The following is a 22,639-nucleotide window of genomic DNA, read 5'->3' as shown; positions in this document are numbered from 1 at the left end:
CCACCCTTGTTCGGACAAGCCCCGCCCCCGTGTTGTGTCGCAGGTTTCTATTGGCAGCAGTCGTACACGGCTCAGATGAGGTCGCGGTATTCCTGACGGAAAACGGTTGTGAATGTTACAGTGAGCTCACTGTGCCCTTCCCAAGATGGCCGCTTTCCTTACGCAAAATGCGTAGCTAAAAGTACGTACGGCACGCTGTCCGCGGCGTAACGCTTTCGTCCTCTCTCACCGCTCGGCGCTGTGGGGTTGCGGGGGGGGATCGCTCTTCGGCTTTTATCGCTTTTAGCATACAGATTGGCAGCTGTACACTGAGGAACCTGTCAAAGATGAGAGCGGGCCGCTCGTGATAAAGCCTCGCTTCCCTGAATTCTCCGTTTTCCCTCTGTTTTTCAGCCTGTCAGCGGAAACCTGCGCATGAACTGCCTTCGACTAACGTTATACCGCTAGCTCCACCACTAGCTAATCCTAGAGTAGGAAACGCACAGGTAAGAGACATTCATTGCTTCATTCTCGCTGTTCCAGTGTTTATTCCGTTCGGGCTTTTAGTTTGTGTCATTGCGTGAAGAAAAATATGGGGACATAAATGTGTTTTGTGTTGCCAGCTGCTAGCGTCAGTTTCAGCCCGCGCTCCAAAGGGGAGAGAGAGAGAGAGAGGGCCACATTTTCCTCAGCTGACCACGGATGATTAGTTTGTCATTGTTCACGTTTATTTACTGATTTTCAGAACTATTATCGCAGACGTATGTCATACATTGGGTTCATACCTATTACTATCCATACATTCAAAGAATAGTTGTGTATTCTATGGAAAAGCCTTGTATATCTGACGATAGTATGGTTCTCTGAGATAATTATTAAAGGAAATGGCATAGAGCAACAACCTGTGTACACTGTTCACCTGCACCTGCACCTGCTCCATCTGCTGACAGGGTCTTGGCTACTAATAATGCCCATTATAATCATGGTTCGACTGTGTAGTCGTATTTGAGAGCTAAAATATCTCGACATATACAGCCACAGAATACATTTGCTCAGAAATAATTAAAGTTACAACAAATAACCAATTGGCATAGTGATTTATTGCTGGTAAAGCTCGAGTGCATTACACCACTGGTTTTTATACGTGGCAGACTGCTATTCAATACCTGACGAAGGAGGGCACCTTAATATAAACGAGCCCTGAGTCCTGCATTGACTTACCTGTACAGTGTTTCAGTGATTATTAGCAGGAGGTTTCATTTATTTTGATTTCTAGATCCGTTTTCATTCGAGGCCCTACAAGTTTAGATAGTCCTGCATGTCACACTTACTTTGGTCTAAAGAAGTGCCAGGGTCATCAACGTCATTTATATCATCAGCATGTGTATGGAGTTTATGATTACAACTGACAGTTATTGTCCTTGTAAATAGTAAATACGCATGCAACAGGCACTTATTTTACTTTGTATTGGCTCTTCTTGGTTTGTTTGCTCTCTAGTAACTGGCCAAAGCCCCATTTCATGAACTAAACTGATCTCTGGATGCTTAACAATGGATTCCAAATAATGTAGGCTTAGAAGAGTAAATGAATTCAATATTCGAGAGGAAACTTAAAAGTTTGCATTAACGGTTGACTGCTCGAACAGCCCTAAAGTCGTAGGATTAAACCCACTGCTGAGAATGCCAGTACAAGCCCATTGTTTACCTTGGGCTGAGGCCGCGTCACAGTTTAGTTTAACCAAGCAAATAGATTGTTCAGAAAGGTGTTGGATGAGAGCTTTGAGCTCCCTGTATCCTTACACTCTTCTTCCTCTGTGGCAGACAGTCTATTTATTATGTACTGGCTTGCCACTCATCAGCTTTCAGTAAGTGTGAATTCATTAAAGGCCATTTCCTCTGGCTTGTGCTTTATGCATAAAGGCTTTGGACCATCCACTCCAGACCTGCGCATGTGGAGCGGTGGTGGTATGGAAAGTGCAAGTGAAATAATCACCCTAGGTCATTCCAGGTAGCCACTGCTGTTCACACCTCTTCATTTGACTACTGCCCCATCCTTCCCCATTGCCTTTAGATGGGTTCTTTATCTGTTTTCTAGTGAAAGACCAAAGCCTTATTCCTTGAGTGTACTCTTAATTCTAGTTTATATTTAAGAGAAACCTTGAAAGCAGATCACGTTTCTCAGATTTGTTAGATACTATGCTTGTCCTGTGACTGCTGGCCTTAGCTCTGAGCTGCAAAGTGGACCCTCCTTGAGAGCCTAGGCCACAGTTGCTGATTCCATGTCCATTGAGTCACATGTAGTCACATTAGGGAGCACTGTGCCTTTTTTTTTTTTTTTTTAAGTTTGTCCATGCTCATTCCCATGGCTGAGTCACACACTGCTTCTCCACGAGCTGCCAGTGAAAGTCAGAGCCTGTCCCCATCCTTCTTTTTAATGGCCCTCTTACAAATGTGACAGGATTGGGACGGTGCAGAAGCTTAAGCTTTTTCAAAACTACAGTTGTTTGTTGAATAGCTTTACCAATTTTCAGCTTCTTACGTTGAGCCCTTGTATTCATGTCTGTCAACCTTAGCTATTTAAGGTATTAAGAAATTGGATGTTTTAGAACTGCAGTTATTAATGTTTAGTAAAATACCTACACATTCTTTCTATGCTCAACAAGCAGACATTTGAAATGTTATTCAAGCGATTGTGTATGAGCACTGTACTGTACCACTGTAATTCAACTGAAGTAATGTTATTAATTGAAATATAACTCCTAACTACTTAGCACATGTCATGATTAAGGCTGATGCCAACAGTGTTTTAAAAGTTGGAATATACGTGTCATCTGGTGATATTTGAACATCTGAATATAATCCAGTGACGATAACTTGAAAACTGGTTCTCAGGATCAATATTTACTTTTACGTTTGAATTATATTAATTACCTCTCTGATGGAACAGTAGACCTGTCGTGATTATTACATGATCGCGATTATTTGAGCTAACCGCGATGATTTGCACTGACTGCGATCGTATTATATTTTATTTAAATCCCAACAAACAGAATATCATTTACATGTATTTCTAAACAAATGGTAGTATTAAACGGTGGCTGTAAAAAGTGCCAATAAAACAAACCTAATAAATCATCTGCGGATCCACCACCGCAGTTTGCTAGGGAAGAGGACAACACCAACAGATTCTTCCCGGCAGTTGGCCATTCCGGAGGCTCTCGGGCGACTATCTCGGGCTACGTTCACACAACAGGTAAAAGTATACCAAATCTGATTTCGTGACCAAATCAGATTTTTTAAACTGAGCCTCACGCACAAAGAACGATGCTTCAGGCGCTGATGTTCGTCTGTTTCATACAAAGAACTTTTGTTTTTTTAAATGAAGTAATGGGACCAGACTGGTATTTTACTGCAGCGCTTTGTCAAAAAAAACTCCCTTTTCTTCATTCCAAATTAGTTCTATGTTAAAAACAGAGTATTAATTAAAGACTCTATTGAATATTAAAACGTGAATTGATTTTTCTTTCACTCTAAGCGCAAATTTCATGAACACAGGTTTCAAAAGAGAAGAAGACAAGCACAGGCATAATGAGTTTATTATTTCCAGGACCCACATTTATACAGCTTCATACTGACATGAGCAATATAAAAGTGATATAGAACTACTAAAAAAAGGTCTTCTCGTTTGTTTTATTAAAAAAAAAAACACCTTTATACAAATTTCCACGTGTTTCATTTTCTCATAAATGAGAGATAGCAGCCTGGTTTCAGGAGTTTTACAGGTATTTCATTTCCCAGTATTTTTTAGAAAATGGAAATCCTTTGACCTGGCCGTTTCCACCTCCTAAACACCTCAAATTAAACAAAAAAAATGCTTTGGATCATAGGCCCGAGATTATTCTCAGGAATGTAATAGTCACATGAATTCTGACCTGACCTTTCAGACAGAGTCGAATTTCCACAGATGGACATGGATCATATGAAAGTGGCTCAAATCTGATGTGAAAAAGTCAGATTCAATGCGATTTGTGCTGTTCACACAGCCACATGTATGACACGTCTGTGTCACGTATGACTGGGCCTCTTTACCTGTTGTGTGAACATAGCCTTAGTATTCCTTTCCCAGAATATGCCAAGCCAGTACATAACAGATGTTTAAGCCATAGTACATGTGATTTGTTTTCCTTATTTTGAGAATTTGCAAATATCGTTTTCAAACATACGATTAAATTAAACATATAATTTAATTAAAAACAGGACAAGGGGCACATATCTTTACATATATTTATGAATAAACTGTTTAATAAACTGACGTTCTTTACCATAATAGTGTGTGTACATTATTATGCTAGCATTAAGCATAAAGGCCTATTAAAATACTGGGGGTATTAAAAAAAAAACCAGACAGTTACATTGTTAATTGCAGTTACTTGTATGACAAATAATCATCAGTTAAAATATCAGGATTGTGTCAGTGCTATGGAGCAGATGTTTCATTTTATTCAATATTTCAGTTCAAAGCTATGCTTGATGCAGGCATTACAGTGAAGTGTAGACAACCTATTCACATCATGTACTCTCACTTTCTATGGTATACTAAACTGTATTTAGTAAGTAAGTCTTTAAATGTGTAAGTGTGGTAGTTGCAGAAAAGTTGATACTCCAGCACATTTCTCGCATACTGCAATAAAAGACACTATTCATTTATTCCTTCATTGTCTGTAGCCACTTATCTAATTTAGGGTCGCAGTGGGTCCGAAGCCTACCCGGAATCACTGGGTGCAAGTCGGGCCACACCCTGGAAGGGTGCTAGCAGGGCAATTCACTCACACCTAGGGACACTTTTGAGTAGCCAGTCCACCTACCAACATGTGTTTTTGGACCAGAGAACCCTGAGGAAACCCATGTGGACATGGAGAGAACACACAAAACTCCTCACATATTGTCAACTGGCTTAAGAGAATCTAGGTTTTGCTGAAATAAAAAGATTTTGTGTCAAGCTTTGGACCTGTGTAACTGGATTAATTGGAAAAGAAATGAGGAAAACAGAGTTTATATTTCCTTGCTTGGTTATGTCACAACTACGTGTCAGAGTGTGAGTCTGGATAAGATTTACAGCATTACTCTGATTAAGAGCCCATATTTACATGTTCGATAAAATAAAACCTGTGCTTCAAGGGCATACCAGCATTTTCCATGTATTGCAGAATTTATACTGATAATTTTTCATAATATTTGATATTATAAAACACTACAGGACCATTGGTTGATGATGATTTTTTTTTAAACTAAAACATTTTGAGGCTTGAAAAATACTAAAAATATAGTATACTTTCTAGTATATTTCTAGAGAATATACTATAGAGCAGTGTTTCTTTGCACTGGTTCTGCAGGCCCATTTTATTGTTTTTCAGCTTTAAGACACCAACTGCAACTGAGTTATGGGAAGTGATATAGTTTATATGTATGCATCTATGTATTTAAGACAAAAAAAAAACAGCTCTAATCCACTGTGACCTTTCTATTTAAAAATGAAACCCTTAGAATTTGGGCTAAAAATCAAATGGAGGGAAAGTAGCTGTAGAAGGTTTTCTGAGTCTGCTGTAGACTAAAGATTACATTTTTGTATTTGAACTTGGTGTCCACCACCCCTTTGATAGATTATGCCTGGGTTGGGCTCCTTTCTGGTCTAAAATTTTTTATATATACACTGACAGGCAGCAAACATTGTGTGTGTCTTTTATGAGGGGGGTGTGGGGGACGACGACATATTGGAGCTTTAAAAATAACAGTGATCTACTGTATTTATGCTTTATTGTGCCCTGAAGGGGACTTTCAAGGCCAGGCTTTTAGCCATGCAGAGAGGTAATCTCTCTTAAATTGCTTGGTTTCTAAAAATGTAGGTTATAGCTTTCTGTACTCCATGAAAAGTCTCTAAACTAGAATAGAAGACTGGCTATGAGACAAACAAAAAGCAAATATTCAAGTGCTATTGGCAGACCTGTGCTAGAACGAAGACATTTAGTATTTTATTTTATTTTATTTTTTGAAAGCGGTACCTTCAGCAGGCCCTGTATAAATCTGTTATCTTCCTCTGTGTGCTTTTGCTCTCTTTCTCTCTCACACTCCTTCCCTGCCTTCAGTGACACTCCAGCATGACGGACAGTATCATGAGTAAAGCAGCCACAATGGAGATCCCCATCAACAGTAATGGGGACACCAGGACTCTTGGGGAAGATGATGGCCTGGAGCAGGTGAGGAAAGCTCCTGTTCTGCATTTAAAATGTTTTGTGTTGAATGAGGATGAAAGGAATTGTGGGTCTTGTTGCATTGCAACGTGGTGTCTTTGTGGTGTGCAGTGACCAAACATTCTTGTCATAGTGGCTTTTTGACACATCTGTGGTTGCACAGAACATGTACATTTCTGGTCTCTGCACCTGTGAGTTTCACAATTTCACCTTTAAGCCCTGAGAAAGAGACTTCCAGGAAGCAGGTGGTTCAAACATTTACCCTTCGTTTAGTTGTTTGTGCAAGTGCTTGTTGTAACACTAAGTGCGGGATATCAGATCTCAGGTGAGGAATTTCTGTACAAGAAACATGAAGAAGGCATAAACCCTTTTAAGAATAGACTTCAGTGTAGTGTGCAGGAAGCATTCATAATTAGATTGCATAGTTTCCTCTCTTGGGTTCATAAATAGCTATATGTTAACAAGAGGTGGTGGTGGGGGGGGGAATGTTCCCAGTGTTGAGCCTTTGGTAAACAGAAGGTGGAGTAGTTCCATTGTCCCAAGACACACCTAGACAAAACAACAGTGCACATCCTCTAGATCCGGGAAAGAAATGCTAAGCAAACATTGCTCTGTTTGCTCACCAAAAGAGGTGATTTACAGTATGTAAAAAGTAATATGTAAAGTAGATTTTTTTTTGTCATTTTGGCCAAGAACATGGCTTAATGTGTAACTATTAAAATAGTTAAAAGAAAAAAAAGAACCTTTTATTTTATAATCTTTTTTTCCTGGTCCATTTTGACAGTGTATTTCATATACATATTACTTAAATATTTAACAGTATTATATGATTTTGGCAATGCTGTCTCTATAAGACACAGTGTGGTCATTTATACTTGTTTTCACACTTTTGGATTAGAAAAACATTGGAATCCAGACACACTTTAACTGGTAGATAAACATTGATAATCACAGTTATTTTAGAAGCTGTTGCCTGATTTATACAATGTGTTCAAAATGCTTGGCTGGTTCAGACAGTGACAGATGGCACTTTGTTGTTCTGAATATTTTGAATTGAAACAATGTGCAATCTGTGGGTTTCTCAATAACCTTCTGCCTGCCTGTGATTAATTGGTCAAAGGCAAATAAAGGCAAACACCCTTTATTTTTTGTTTCAATTTTCTAAACTTGAAGAAGTAGAAAGTGACGCGTGGCATATCCACTCAACACGTTTTCTTTGACGTGTAATGTGATATATTCCAGGATTTTGACAATGCATGTTTGTGTAAAAGTGGTTCTGTGAGTATTTATATTCCAAAAAATTATTCTTTATTTCAGAAATAATTTCAGTATTTATTAAAATAGCTTCTTAAAGTAAAGGCTGGGATATAAACCCCTAGTGTTATTCTCTGACACAGGAAACCTCATTTTTCACTTTTTGTTGTTTTTTGTTTTTTTTGTTTTTTTTTAAGTTTCCATATCAGTGCTGTGCACTTTTCCTGTGTTTGCTGCCCAAAATCAATCAGTGCTAATGATCAAAACATTTTCTTATATGCTTGTAATCGTTTATTTTTAAACAATTAACACATGTTTAGATTTGTTAGAGAAATTTGTTGATGTTATATATATATATATATATATATATGGATTTTATTTTGGTCAACTTCATTTATAAATACACTTAGTGCACATGAGATTTTCATCATCACTTTTTTGTTTGTTTGTTTTAAATCAGCACGTGTCTTTGTTTATGCACTGTTCATTTTTTTTTCTTCATGTCTTTCTGTCATCCTTTTCCACTCATGTCTGTGCAGGCTCGAAAGGTACAGTGGGGATTAGATGAGAAGGTAGGGCACCCCCAAGGCCAAAGGGTGAGAAGAGCACTGGTGGAGGGTTCAGAGCCCACAATGGCTGTGTGTGTGTCTGTGCGTGAGAAAACAAAGTGTATGTGTGTTGGAGGTCTTCAAAGGCATGACATTAAAGCCCTAACTCGACCCGTATGCATGACTGAGATTTCGCCAGACCTGACTGATAAATATTAAAACTCAACCTTTACCTGAACTCATCCACATGCACTAACACAGATTTATTATCAAAGAAACCCATGCTTTTTTTATTAAGCATTTGGGATGAGGACTACAAAAGGTAGGGATGAGCTAATATATTATACATGTACAGTACAATATTTTATTTATTTATTTTATTAAAATTAGCATTTGATGATGACATATAATCATAGCCCTGGAACCTTTTGAATATTCAACCACACAATCTATAAAAATTAGTATGGGTACACTTCACTGAGAGCTCTCTACCGATTTAGCAGTCCTCTCATCATGCACATTGAAATTGCGCACTGTTGACCTTCATCCCTTTTTCATTCAGGGGAACTTTCATCCTGTCCTTAAACTCTGGGACTATTCTGAATGAGTTTGTGTTATAACATCAAGAGAAGGAGCATGAACAAGAAGGAAAGTGCAAATAATTCATGAAACTTACATAGCACAGTGCTTTAAGGACAAACATAAAAATCACAAACCGAATTTGGATTTAAAAATTTGGACCAATAAAAACCTGCTTTAAAAACCTGATGATTTTTTCAGATCTTGTCAGGCTCGTGTCGAGTAGCAGACCTCTGGTGTGTGTATGTGTGTGTGGCATTATCTTATGTCCCTGATTCTTACAGAACTTGCAGGATGTTTTTCAAAAGTATTAATGTATTAATGGTGTTGATCAGGCCTGTTTACTTGGATATCTGCTGAGGTTACATTTCATACTGGAAATTGTGTAATGTGCAATTCTCATTTGCTGTTTACTTTGAGAAACATCCTGCTGTATTCCTACAGAACTATTAACCAGCAATTGAACATTAGAAGCAGTGTTATTTCTTATAAAATAAAAATCCATTTAGAACAATGACTTCAGGACAGTTATGGTTCTAATGGATTTTTTGTTCCTTTTAACCTCTTGTCTGTGGTGTGGTGTTTATACACTGAGTGTACGCCAATATGTAGTGTGTTACTAATCTATCATTAGCATTTGTGACAGTTTGCAGTGAGCGTGCATTTGACGTTTGTTCCAGAAAGAATGCCAAACACAAGCAAAAGTTCATGATTCCACACAGTTATCCCTGTAAGGCATTTAACACCCACCTAAATGCTGAGTCTCAACTTTCACTGCTGTATTTCCCCATCAGTGTTTACATGCCTTTGTTTTATTCGACTGGTTGGAGGAGATGATTGGACTACAGTTTGGGAGAGGACTGTTTAGGCTATCTGGCATCAGATACTACTTACTTCGCTGCTGATGTAATCAGTGCCTTCCTGCTGCACACTCACAAGTGCACCCTGTTTAGTGATGAATAAGACATTACTATTGCACTGAATCTGACTGCCAATGGCCAGTCTTAAAAGAACCCAAAGAAACCAAATTTTTTCTCAGTTTTTAGAACAAACCCTTAAACTTTTATTTCAAAATATTCTGTTCACTCCCTGTCAATACAGTCCAAGTTAATTAAAGCAAGCCATGTCTATAAACATTTAGGCTAAGGTTATACATTGTGTTTAGGACTGGACTGCGCTTTGAATGAAGTAACTATATTTATACAGTTAAAAACGAGTAAAAAAAAAACATTTAAAGGCATAGCAACAACTAATTAAAATCAAAGTAGAATTACTTTAATTATTTAATTGAAAACCATAGCATCGTCCAACACAGATAATTATTAGAGTAAACATCATTATAGTGTCACTTTATCACTTACAGTATTTGAATTATTTTATTTATTTTTCCCTATAAATGCAATCAAACAATTCTTCGACCAAACAGATACTGGTATATTAGTTCTGTGAAATCCTGTATTCTAACTTCTATTCTATGAATAGAAGTTGGAATAAAGTTATACAAAATGAATTATGACTGTTGTTGATACATAAACACCCACAAACATAAGTGGACATTAATAAGAAAAAGTAAGATGCAGCATTAAAAATGCAAAACTAATGTGTGAGCAAATTAAAATGCACATTCATATTTGTATAAGTTAAATTTACTACAAATTATTTCCTAACAACCATCTAACAGATCTATTTGTTCTTGATTTTGTATCTCACTGCATTAAAGGCCAGTTTATCTTTCTTCTTTTTAGCAAGTGTACACAAGGTTTTTGAAAGAAAAGATTAAAACATCTTTCTGTGTGTGTGTGTGTGTAGGATTTGCAGCAGGTAATGGTATCTGGACCCAACCTTAACGAAACCAGCATCGTATCAGGTGGCTATGGTGGCACAGCAGAAGGCATCATTCCTACCAGCTCTATCAAAGGTATCGCTCTCCCTTTCACTCTGTCATTTTTTTCTTCTTCTTTTTTTTGTACCAGGGCTTAAACTTATGTTCCATGTGAGTTTGGTCTGGGCGCAATCAAACTGCACTCAGCCCTTTTTTCTAGAAATTAAATGTATTTCAGATGTAAATCCAGGGTTTTCGTCTAGCAGATGAACATTCTCTGGGGAATATTAGTGACAAATATGGAAAATTATATTCACAACATTTGAGGATAAGGATTTTCGAGTTTAGAGCGTTTTGTCGCTGTCCGGTAAAAACATTTATCTCCAGTTTTGTTAGTTTTTCCTTTCCTTTTCTCTTCCCTCCCCCCCTCTCCCTTCTATAAAATGATACTTTTACAGATTCCTATATTGGAATCTTTCCCCTTTATTCCTTTAATTAAAGTTGCATGGAAATTATGGACTCTCCTTTTTAAGAAAATAAAAATGCTTTTAGGTAGAATCTGTTTAGGGCTTGTGTGTTTTTTTTTTTTTTTTTTTTTTTTTTTTTTTTTTTGATAAATGTGGCAATAAAGGCAACCCTCCACCCTACATGTATTCAGCCTTGTCAACATAAAAGTCTTGAACGAAGCCTAACACGCTACAGCAAACTACTTACAGCCGAGCATGGCAAAGCTACAGTTCATTGTGTCATCTTTACACCTCAAAGAAGCTCTGATTTATTTGTGTACACTCTGTGCCCTTAGTTCATATTTGTTCATTGGTGTATGACTTTGGTTTCTAATTTTGAGATACTTATATTTTTGGCTAAATTTGATTATTAAGGCAATGCTCCACCACATTCAGGCTCCAGCAGGAAAAACAGTGCTCTCCCCACTCCACCCGTATTCAGACTCAGCAAAATAAAAGTCTTTGTGCAAATGAAGCCTAAAACTCAGTCATTTAAAACAGCCTAACACGCTAAAACACCACATTTCAATGAAGCGAGGTGACACCACAATTAATTTTGTCAGCATTGTGCCTGAAATTAGAGCACCTTAGCTCAAACTGGTTTAATTTTGTATAGTCTGTGCCCGTAGTTAGCAGGTTAGTGAGCATAGGTAACGGGCAAAACCGCACTTTGAGCCAGGGTTCAGCCTGGAGAGAGGGATATTAAAGCAGGGGTCAGAAATGGATTTTGTTAATGACAACAATATACACCACCCCACTCATCAAGAATATTCGCCCAAGATCCGAAGCCCAAAAACAAAGGTATCCGGGACAGCCCTACTGCAGGTTTAATGATATGTTTTGTTTTCTCTGACACTGTCTTTTATTGCCACATAATTTGTCAACTGCTCTGGTTGCTGGGTTTTGACAGGAAATAATATGCTTTTATGTTTTCTTTTTTTCCTGGTGATTTAATTTGCATTAGGTGAAGGAAATTACATTGTAAACCAATGTTGTAAAGTGGGAGAAGCATTTAAGCAGTTCTCTTCCCCCACCCACTCTTCACCACCTCCACACACTACTCTGGAGGTTCCATTCAGTACCCTGCATAATTTTCAGCCTCAGTAGCTCTTCTATTGTTTTCAACTCTTGAGTTTCCCATGCTTTCAAATGACTGAAAGTGCAGGGTGGGGGATTAGGGCAACGTATTATGGTTTATTGTAAAGTTCTTTTACTCAGCTGTTTTGAGTTTAATTTGGCTGAATGTGTTGTTAGCCGTGTGAGTGAACCCTGCCCACATGTTTTGAGATAAAATGATTAAATTAAAAATGGAAGCTTTATGTGATAGTTACATTTACCAACACGTTCACTTGAGGTTTAATTTTGAAGTCACAGATTGATCCGGTTTTTGATAGTGTTGGCTCGTAAAATAAATGTTCTCAAATGGCCCCTTAAAAAAATAAATATTAAAAACTCTTTGGCACCTCTTATTAGAAGAGGTATCTACATGTGGATAGTGTTATTTGGTGCAGTTTTGAAATAATTACACCCCTAGTTATTAACTATTCTGGAAATTGTGAAATTTGTGTCTATTACATTAAACGTGATGTAGATGCTGCTGGTGTGTCTTTAAGTCAGTTTACTGTGTCTGATCCAACTAATGCCAGAACAACACACAATAACACTGTCACCAACACTATCACTGTAGATCCACCACCCAAATCATACACGCTCTGCGGGCGTCCTGACCATTGAAGGACAGGGTGGACTGTAATTGTAGAAATACAAAGTGCTCCTGTATGGTCAGTGGAGCTGATAAAATAGACGATGAATATAGATACAATGTAGGTGTTCCTAATTCTGTGATTGTTCAGTGTATGAATAAACATAAAATGTACCATAACTTTCACAGGCTCTGTTACATTTTTGTAAATAAACAGTTTTTTTCAGAACAGCAAAATATATGGTCTGACAATTTGTGTAAATATTTATTTATTTATATATTTCTGTAAATATTTGTTCTCTTTTCCAAAATAATATGTTGTTATTGCAATAATTGCCTCAAACACATTAGGAGCTTTACAACTGAAGAATAATGCTTCTGTGCTGACGCTACACAAACATGACACTATTTTGAGTGTTTATACTTCAGCATTGGTGTGTGTGTTGCGCTGCAATTACACCACCACAATAATCTCAGACTTCTTCCTCTACACTATATCATACGCAGCGTAGTGGTGTAGTAATCTTAGTATTATAAATCTTTAAAGTACACTTTATAGGGAATAGGGCATTGTTTATGACAAAACCTAATTTACAGGAGGTGCTAAAAAAGAAATAATCGTCGCTGTCCAGTCAAAACCTTTTTTTTTTTTTTTTTTTCTCCCCAGCTTAGTACATAATTTAAACACACAAGCTGTCTTTCACACTTTAAAAATGTCATGATGAATGGACCAATAGAAATGCTATGAAATGACTCTGTATAAAATCTTTTTACACTGACTTCACTTGAAAGTTAAGAAGGTTTTTTCCTTTTCTTGTAAAGTTGCTGTTTGTGATTGGACAGCAGTGAAATACAAAGCCGGCCGGTTTTTCCAGGACAGGCTTGCTTCCTGTTGCAAGGTTTATATATATATATATATATATATATATTTCTTTCTCTATGAGAATCCTTATTTATCCTCTGAAATCTCTTGTTTTTTTACAATCAGTATCTCTGTGTCTCAGTGTTTCTGCTGTCATTGTTGCAGAAGCTCGACTGAAACTGCTATCTGTGTTATGCCAGAGTAACAATAGGTTTGTTAATAGGTAATGATCCTGTATTAGGTTTTCTTCAGCATCCTCACTTCTAGCTCTAGCACTCCCTGGTGGGTGACTGAGTGAAAACATTCTGTCTATGTTCTCTCAGGCCCGGCTGTTCGTTACAACGCTGAATTTCTGGGCAACAGGCACATTCCAGTTGATGGACAAGGTTATTCAACCTTCTTAGCTCTCTCTCTCTCTCTCTCTCTCTCTCTCTCTCTCTCTCTCTCTCACTCTCTCACTCTCTCTCTGCTTGCTCAGTGTGGTGTCAGGCGTTACTGCCTCAGCAGTTTTCATTCCTCACTTATTTTTTCTAAGGTCGAGGGTTCTAAAGGACAGATTAAATCACTTCCCTTTATTCCTCTCCTCTAGGCTTGTGGATCGTGTTTCCTCTCAGGCTGTAAATGCTTTACTTTGCTCCATTCTCTCTTCCTTTGCCAGGGAAGAAGGTTGCTTTTGTTAATGTCTTTCAGCTCATGGATTAATCCCTGTTAACAGATTGTCCTGCCTGAATAATTTCATACTGGAGTTAAATTGTGTTTGTTGTGTCTGAAATGTTTGCAAATACCCTTTAATTATTTCAAAACGGTTCCAAAGATATTTAGGTCAAAATTATAAACCAGAGATAAAGAGTAACAACACGTTTAATCTGTGTTAAAGGGCCATTAATATTAGAATTCCTATATTTTGTTGTGTTCATACATTTGTCACTCAAACTTGGTTCTGTTTTAATAGGTAATTATAGAATCTACTTCTGTCTGCTTATTTTCTACCAGCATTATTCAGTGTTGAACTTTCATCTTCATTCATGTTTTCACATCTTATCATCTCAATTTCATTATATTTTTTGTCTCTTTTACCTACCCCAACCTCTATGTTTTCCTATTGTTCCTACATTTGATCCAACTTCCGCTTTCTTCCCCCTCCTTCCTCAACCTCACACACACATACACTACCTTATATTGCCTTCCCATCACCCACTAAACCTTGTTACATTTCTGGCAATGTAACAATTAACCCATTTTATTCATCCTTCAAACCACTACCAATACCTTAAATCCAAATGCCCCTGAATACCCTCCATATCCCATATGTCCCTGGCCACACCCCTCCAGACCTGCGAATGAAGTGTAGGGGCGTTAGTGTTGCCCCCAGCCAATCCGCAGCCAGCCGGATAGCCAGCCAATCAGATGACTTCCCCAGTATCCCAGGTACCCCAAACCCCCCTGGGACAATCCTCCATCACTGACAAAAACATCACACTCTCATTCAGTCTCACTCACTCCATATTCTATTTCACTCCTCTATATTCTGTAGCACACTGTGCAGAGCTGCCTCTCTGCTGTGACAATGGCAGTACTAATTAGAGCTAATGGCTCATTTAATTGTTTGAATTGAGACTTGGCGATTAGATTTAAACCTGCTCTGTCTGGTTGTGTGTCAGGATCTAGCATGCACCATAGCAGCAGTTCGTCCATGATGGCAGAAGAAGCCACAAGAGGGGTTGCTGTGGAGAAGTTTGACATGATGAAGAAATGGGGCTTGAACACCTATAAGGTATGAGCATTCTCATACATGTCATACATGTAGCAGTGTCTTAGGCTGTTTCTTAAAATATGTGTTATTTCTAGTAGTGTTAACATGTTAAAGATGGTAAAGCATTGGATGATAAACTAAGCAGATTTATAGTTGAGCCTTTGAACTATATGTAGTTTCAAGTTGCTCACACACTGTTGATATGTCGAAAAATAAAGTCCTCTAGTCCAAGTGCAGTAAGTTTTTGTTGATTGATGTCTAAATAAAACCAGTTATTTCCACATTCTATATTGTTGGGAAAAAATTTAAGCACGTGGAGTTTTAAGCATCATTCCCAAGCAAAAAAATAAAAAATAAATAAAAAAAGCACCACAAATGTACCAGCAGTTCAGCAAACCTAACAAAACCAATTGCAGAATGGTACGCTTACTCAAATGTAAGTTAATTTAAAATGAACACTGTTTGCAGCTTACCTCAAGTAGATTTGACTAGCCGAGAGCTTTTTGATATCCAGAGATCTTGTCAGCCATTAAAATGTAACAAGGTGACTGTTGTAGTGAAATGATAAATTACTCTTGCCAGTGTTACTACATTTGTGTTAAGGAATGCAAGTTTATTTATAGAGCACCTAGGGGTGGGCAGTTTGGCAAAGATACACTATCACAATTTATTTATTTATTTTAAATTTATTATAATTATTTTATTTTATTTTATTTTATTTTATTGCAGGATCACAATCTTGATTTTATCACGATTCTTTTTCATGCTGGTTTTTAACCTCTTAACACTCCAGATATCCAGCAATCTCCCTCATACACAAAACTAATTCAAAATACTTAACCGAATCAGAAGAAACAGTTAAACCATTCTTTTCTAAATTCTTGCTTTAATGTCTTCTTTGGGTATTAACTGGTGTGCTAAATGTTTGAATATGACTCTTTGCAGAAAGGGAAATTAGTATCAAGTTGTCCTGCAGTTACATGTATTAGTATTTAAATCATTTTCAGAAGCAATGTAGGTAATTAAACAGTGTCTTATTCTTTAATCTATTGCTTCCACAGTTCTTACAAATGAGGCATTGCTTGACAAACAAGTTTACAATTTAGAAGGTTGTTGGATGCTAAGTTTTCCTTTGTCTTTTCCTCTAATGCAATTGTTGTTAATCCCAGTCATACTGTGTGGGTCTTATTTGCCCTCACACACCTTACTTATCTCATGACTATTTTAAGACATGCTTGAGCTGAGAAAATACTAAACTATGCTGCATGGCTCTCCTAGGACTCTGCCTGAAAAATAATGTTATTAACTTTTGACCTCCAGAGGGAGCCAAAGTGCAATAAAATACGAGTCACTAACACCCTCAATGTTGTAAATATGTTGAGTGCTTACATTTCCTTTGACTGTGATCTTTACGACAGCTTAACTTGAAAACAAGATAATTTTGTTTCTTTTCATTTTTACTACTTTGACGAATATGATAAGAGGTGTTTATGTAAGGGGGTTCACGAAGAAAGGCACCATTTTAGGGGAACTATGTAAGTACTCTTGAAATGCACTTGCTCAAACAAACAGATGACAGTTTGCTATGTCTTTGTGTATTTTCATGTGTAATTGATTTTGGTAGATTTCCCATAAAAGCACTAGGTGTTTATACATCAGAAGTGGGTAGAAAACCAAACTCCTATAAAATCGTAGTTGCAGACATTCGTTCATTCATTCATTCTTTATCTGCAACGGCTTATCCAATTCAGGGTCGCGGTGCGTCCAGAGCCTAACTGGAATCATTGAGTGCAAGGCGGGAATACACCCTTGAGGGGGCGCCAGTCCCTCACAGGCCAATACAGACACACACAAATTCACACCACTACGGACATTTTTGAGTCGCCAATCCACCTACCAAACCGTGTGTTTTTGGACTGTGGGAGGAAACCCACGCGGACACGGGGAGAACACACCAACTCCTCACAGACAGTCACCCAGAGCGGGAATCGAACCCACAACCTCCAGGTCCCTGGAGCTGTAATAAAAAGCCACCATCCAGAAATGTATACAGGTTTAAAGTATATTTTTATAATGCCCTCTAAAATATAAAGTACACAAACCTGAATATATTGCGTCTTGTGTAACGAAACAGTTTTGATGAGGCTTCCGGTTTGAAATATTGTCTCCTAGCCAAATGATGCCATTGAATATTCACTACGAGCTGCAATTCTTTTAAGCTATTTGAGTGGTTGCTTCAGGTAATAGACAGCCTACCTACTCTCAATGTAGACTGAAAACGCATTTTCTCATTTAAATGAGACATATAATTCATTCATTATCTGTAACTGCTTATCCAGTTCAGGGTCGCAGTGGGTCCAGAACCTACCTGGAATCATTGGGCACAAGCCGCCCGTCCTTCACAGGGCAACGCATACACTCACACATTCACTCACACACACACGGACATTTTTGAGTCACCAATCCACCTACCAACGTGTGTTTTTGGACTGTGGGAGGAAACCGGAGCACCTGGAGGAAACCCACGCAGACACAGGGAGAACACACCAACTCCTCACAGACAGTCACCTGGATCGGGAATCGAACCCACAACCTCCAGGTCCCTGGAGCTGTGTGACTGCGACACTACCTGCTTACACGTTAAGTCTTCAGGGCAAACCTGGCAGGAAATTGTTAGAAAGGAGAAAACAAGTTACATAAATTTACCTCAGTTTAGTAATAAAATATGTATGGTCATTGTTAGAAAAAATCCCTTATGTTTACTTTGAAACGGAATGGGAAACATCTTTTCTAATAAACAAACAAATATATTTTTATATTTATTACTGTAGTATCTGTTGGTCAATTCCTTGTGAAATGTTTACAAGATGAGGACATCAGGGATTTTCTGATCATGTAAAACAGGGCTGCACACTCCTGGTCCTGGAGATCTAACACCCTGCACAGTGTAGCTCCAACTTTAATGAAGCGCACCTGATCAAGCTAATGAAGGCCTTCTGGGCATTTGAATATTACACCTGTGTGTGTTGGATCTGAGATCTCCAGGGGCAGGTAGATCTCCAGGACCAGCTTTGAGCATCCCTGAGAACAGTAGTTACTCAGCAGAAGTTAGGTACAGTCAGTGTTGGTTATTAAAGAACATGCTTCCTGCGTAGAAGTTTTTCATCATTTTTTTTTTTTGTGTTCTTTAAAAAACTTTTTATCCTCAATTCATTCATGTTGAATTTGTCTCTACCCTGTCTCAGTGCACTAAGCAGCTGATCTCAGAACGGTTTGGACGAGGCTCGAGGACTGTGGACCTGGAGCTGGAAGCTCAGATTGAAGTTCTGCGGGACACAAAGAAGAAATATGAGAATGTTCTCCGCTTGGCCCGTGCTCTCACCAACCACTTCTACAGCATGGTTCAGACACAGCATGCATTGGGAGATACTTTTGCTGACCTCAGCCAGAAATCTCCAGAGCTGCGGGTGAGCTGCTATCCCATCACTACTAGAAACCTAAAAACGAATCTATCTTCTTTTGAGAATCAGTTAAATAGTAAATGTAATATAGAAACATGAATGTCTGTGCCTGATGTTTTTAGATATATTTTACCTAATGCGTCTCTCTCTCTCTCTCATACTATCAACAATAAAGCTATGGACATTCATTTTGTGGATCATTGCTTGCCATAAGCTTAATATGAGTGTGATTTTGGTGAATGGTCTTCTGAAGAACTAAGTAAAACTCTTTTAGTGCAGGGTTTACAGTTCTGACCACTGACTTGTTACTTATAATTTCAGGATGAATTTGGCTACAACGCAGAAACCCAAAAACTGTTATGTAAGAATGGAGAGACCCTGCTGGGTGCCATTAACTTTTTTGTATCCAGCATCAACACACTTGTCAATAAAACAATGGAGGACACACTCATGACCATCAAGATGTATGAGAATGCAAGGTACGAACTCTGGTGATAAATGTAAACTATGTTTATGTTTTGAAAAACATGTTGTTATTTTATTTATTTTTTTTTAACTTTAATGTCCTATCCAGGGTGTGAGGCACCCTGACGATTAATACATTTCAGTAGTATAGGATTAATGTTACTGCCAATTTGATTGCTTTGGTAGTAATAAAGAGAATAGATGCTGAATCATTTTGTTTTTAGATTGTAAAGGACAACATTGAACTCGCTAAGCTAACTATAGTTAAAGCTGTTGTGTTATTTAGTGCCTTCAAGCCAATATATGATACCTTGTCTCTGAATTAGAAATTTCACTTAACTTTAAAATGTGTGTATGTTCACATCTCCATTAAATGTTTTATAAGTCGAGTTTACATTTCTCTAATACAAAGTTGTATGTGTATCTTCTGGTCTCATTCTCTAGACTGGAGTTTGATGCTTACAGATCTGATCTGGAGGAGTTGAACATGGGGCCTCGAGATGCTGTCACCATGGCCCGTATAGATACTGCTCAGCAGCAGTACCAGATCCAGAAGGAAAAATATGAGCGACTCCGCAGTGACGTCACTATCAAGCTCAAGTTTCTCGAGGAAAACAAGGTTTTCACATTTCTCACTTCACTGCATCACATTCTGTGTAACATGCAGAGAGTGGTGTATGGAATGTATAACTGTATAAAACACAATCAGCTTGATCTCAGCTTTTTGTTCAACGTTGAGTCTGATTTTCCTAAACCAAGTTGGGTTGCTGTAAGTGTTTGTGCTGCATACAGGTTGTGAGCAAATATATAAGTTCTGTAGACTTCTGAGCCATGATAAGGTTTTTAAGGGTGTGTTCTTTTGGTTCCTTTGGTCTGGTCCAAATAAGAAAATGATGCATTGTTACATTTTAGTCCTGGTTTGGTTCGAGTTCACACTGACACGTTTACAATTAATCCAAAGTACATTAAAAAATGACATATGATGCATGTAGGACTTTTATTTTGAAGAGGAAAGGAAGTTTCTCTTCTGTTCATTGTTTGTTTTAACTCACTCTGGTCCCTCACGTCAAGATTATTGTAACATCTTGGAACATGGCTAATTTGGTTCGCACCAGAGTTCAAAATGGTGCATTGACTACTTTGATTTGATTACTCCAATGAACCGCACTAGGCTTTGTTATAATCTAACCAAACTGACAAACCTGAACACACCAGAAAACAGAACACCTTACTCACATGCATCATCTCGAATGATAACCATTTCCTGTTTACTTGGTCTTTCCTGAAGTGAGAACACATGGAGTGCAAATGTCATTAGTTAAAGTTGATTGTTCTTAGTTTTTAAAAGGGATGTGTTTGCTCCCACTAGAGTTCTCACCATTTTTTTCCCTTCTTGCAGGTGAAAGTGATGCACAAGCAACTTCTTCTTTTCCACAATGCCATCTCTGCCTATTTCGCTGGAAACCAGCAGCAGTTGGAACAGACCCTCAAGCAGTTCAACATAAAGCTCAAACCTCCAGGAGCTGACAAGCCATCCTGGCTTGAGGAGCAGTGAAAATGCCCATAGCACCATTTGACCCCACCCTCTTTCCTTTTCACCAGTTTATCCAGACAGAGTGAGCACCAGCCCCTTGTAGTCCAGCCTTTACAGCAGAGCAGCAAACGCCTGGCTATTCTAATGTAGAAGACAGGGGCTGCTGCCTTTTCAAACCTTCTCCTCTTCCACACCTCTGCCTCTTACTCTCTGTTTGGCCAGAAATTGTGTTTGATCATGAGAATAAGCAACACTTGTATCTAACACACCCCAAAGGCTGTCATGGTTTAAGTTTGAACACTACAAGGTCAGTGGAATCTGACCGAATTCTCCAGGGAATGACCTGTGGGCATCAATCAGAACTTCTGTGAACTTTAAAATTTTCTCTCACTCTGCCACAAACAAGAAAACCGTTCTCCACTCCCAGTGCCCATATGAAGAACATTTTTTCCAAAAATGTTGTTTCTTTTTTTTTTTTCCTTCAAATGCAAGGTGGAAGTGTAACAGTCCAAAGGACTGTGCATTCCTGTTTATGAATTTTTAAAGAAAGAATTTATAGACGGCTTCTGTGCGACAATAGATCTGTGTAATTTATTTTCATAAATGTCCAGCTAAAATATTCAACATTTACCTTAGAACATCCATGAGTTTACCAGGTCCCGTGAAGCAGAAGGGAATGTTCATAACTGTGGTTATAGTCGATCATATTACTACAAAAACTCTAGTGCAGCTTAGTGCTCTTATTTGCGGCGCATTGATGCAGGTCATAAGTTAACACCTCTGAAATTAGAACCACATGCTCATGTTGAGGTATTCAATTTCATGGAGTCCACAGGTGAGCCCTACTTTCTGATAGGTTCCTAATTATTGGAATGAAATCTGGAAGGTTTTGTTCCAGCTGCTATAATCTTTGCGTTTCACATGTACTCTTCAGCAATCCTGTGTTAAATAATCATCGCAAATATATACTGTACAATATATCTTGGGGTTTAGATGTGTAATAATTCCAGTTTGGGTCCAGGCGCCATTAGTTTAGATGGACAGAATGGGGTGTACACAACATTTCCAGGTCTGGACATTCTCTAAGAAACCGTTAAAAGCTTGTATTTATCTGAATAGCCAGGGCACTTGGCTAAGGGTGTTGTCTGTGTTAGTTGTGGTAAATTTCAGTGTAATGTATTCATTTCTATATGATTTTGTTTGTATATTTGTTATTTTAATTTAACAATCAAACGTTAATCCAAGAACCATAGTCTGGAGTTGTCTATATGATTTATTGTATGTGCTTTGATTAGTCCTTACCTGTGACTTTTTGTCGTCTTGTACCAAAGCGTACACTACATTGTCTAGTGAAACTTCAAAAGCACATTGAAAGCATTATCAATCCATGTCAATGTTTTTCTTGTTTGTTTTGTTTTAAACTTATTTAACAATAATCATATTTAGTTTGAAGAATCTAATTATTTTTATCAATTTTTTCCTCCATTTAATTTGTTTTCTTTTGTTCAGAGCACTGAAGCTAGTCACCACAAAGACCCCACAGACTAACCACAATAATGTTACTCTCATGTTAATTTCAAAGGTTTGCTGGCGAGTAAAATTCTCCCCAAATTAGATCGTTATTGTAATTTCTAACATAAACTTACATTTACATTCCAATCCAGTGGTTGTATTTAATTTTTTTTTTTTTTTTTTTTTTTTGCTGTTAGTGCTTTTTCCAATTTGTCTGAGGTTTGTGGAAAATAATCTTTATATGTTAATAAAACAAAAAAGCAATTTTTACAGAAAATTTAAAAATGAACAGTCATCAACCCTGATAACTGTTATAAATAGGGATGCACAAATGTGAATTTTGGACCCATGCTGATATATATGATATGTTTCATTTAATTGAAGCCACTTGGGTTGAAATGTGATAGTTGTTTA

General features: G+C 37.8%; 1 protein-coding gene across 6 annotated transcripts; it reads left to right on the top strand.

Annotated features, from left to right (window-relative positions):
• The first annotated feature begins 229 nt into the window (after positions 1-229).
• On the top strand, positions 230-22,405 carry arfip2b (ADP-ribosylation factor interacting protein 2b). 6 transcript variants are annotated; one of them, XM_066650859.1, is made up of 10 exons: positions 230-485; positions 6,123-6,233; positions 8,021-8,053; positions 10,418-10,526; positions 13,824-13,886; positions 15,162-15,274; positions 18,499-18,720; positions 19,036-19,193; positions 19,624-19,798; positions 20,579-22,405. In XM_066650859.1, the coding sequence occupies exons 2-10, from the start codon at positions 6,135-6,137 to the stop codon at positions 20,732-20,734; spliced, it is 1,128 nt and encodes a 375-aa protein (XP_066506956.1). In that variant the 5' UTR covers positions 230-485; positions 6,123-6,134; the 3' UTR covers positions 20,735-22,405. The 6 variants fall into 6 exon arrangements, with proteins under 6 accessions (XP_066506956.1, XP_066506955.1, XP_066506958.1 ...); XM_066650858.1 differs by having other exon boundaries at positions 8,021-8,077; XM_066650861.1 differs by lacking the exon at positions 8,021-8,053.
• The last annotated feature ends 234 nt before the right edge of the window (positions 22,406-22,639 follow it).

Source organism: Hoplias malabaricus, chromosome 18 (assembly GCF_029633855.1).
Source record: "Hoplias malabaricus isolate fHopMal1 chromosome 18, fHopMal1.hap1, whole genome shotgun sequence".
NCBI classification, from domain to species: Eukaryota; Metazoa; Chordata; class Actinopteri; order Characiformes; family Erythrinidae; genus Hoplias; species Hoplias malabaricus.
Note: the sequence above shows the minus strand (reverse complement) of the source record. Positions and strands in the feature narration are given on the sequence as shown.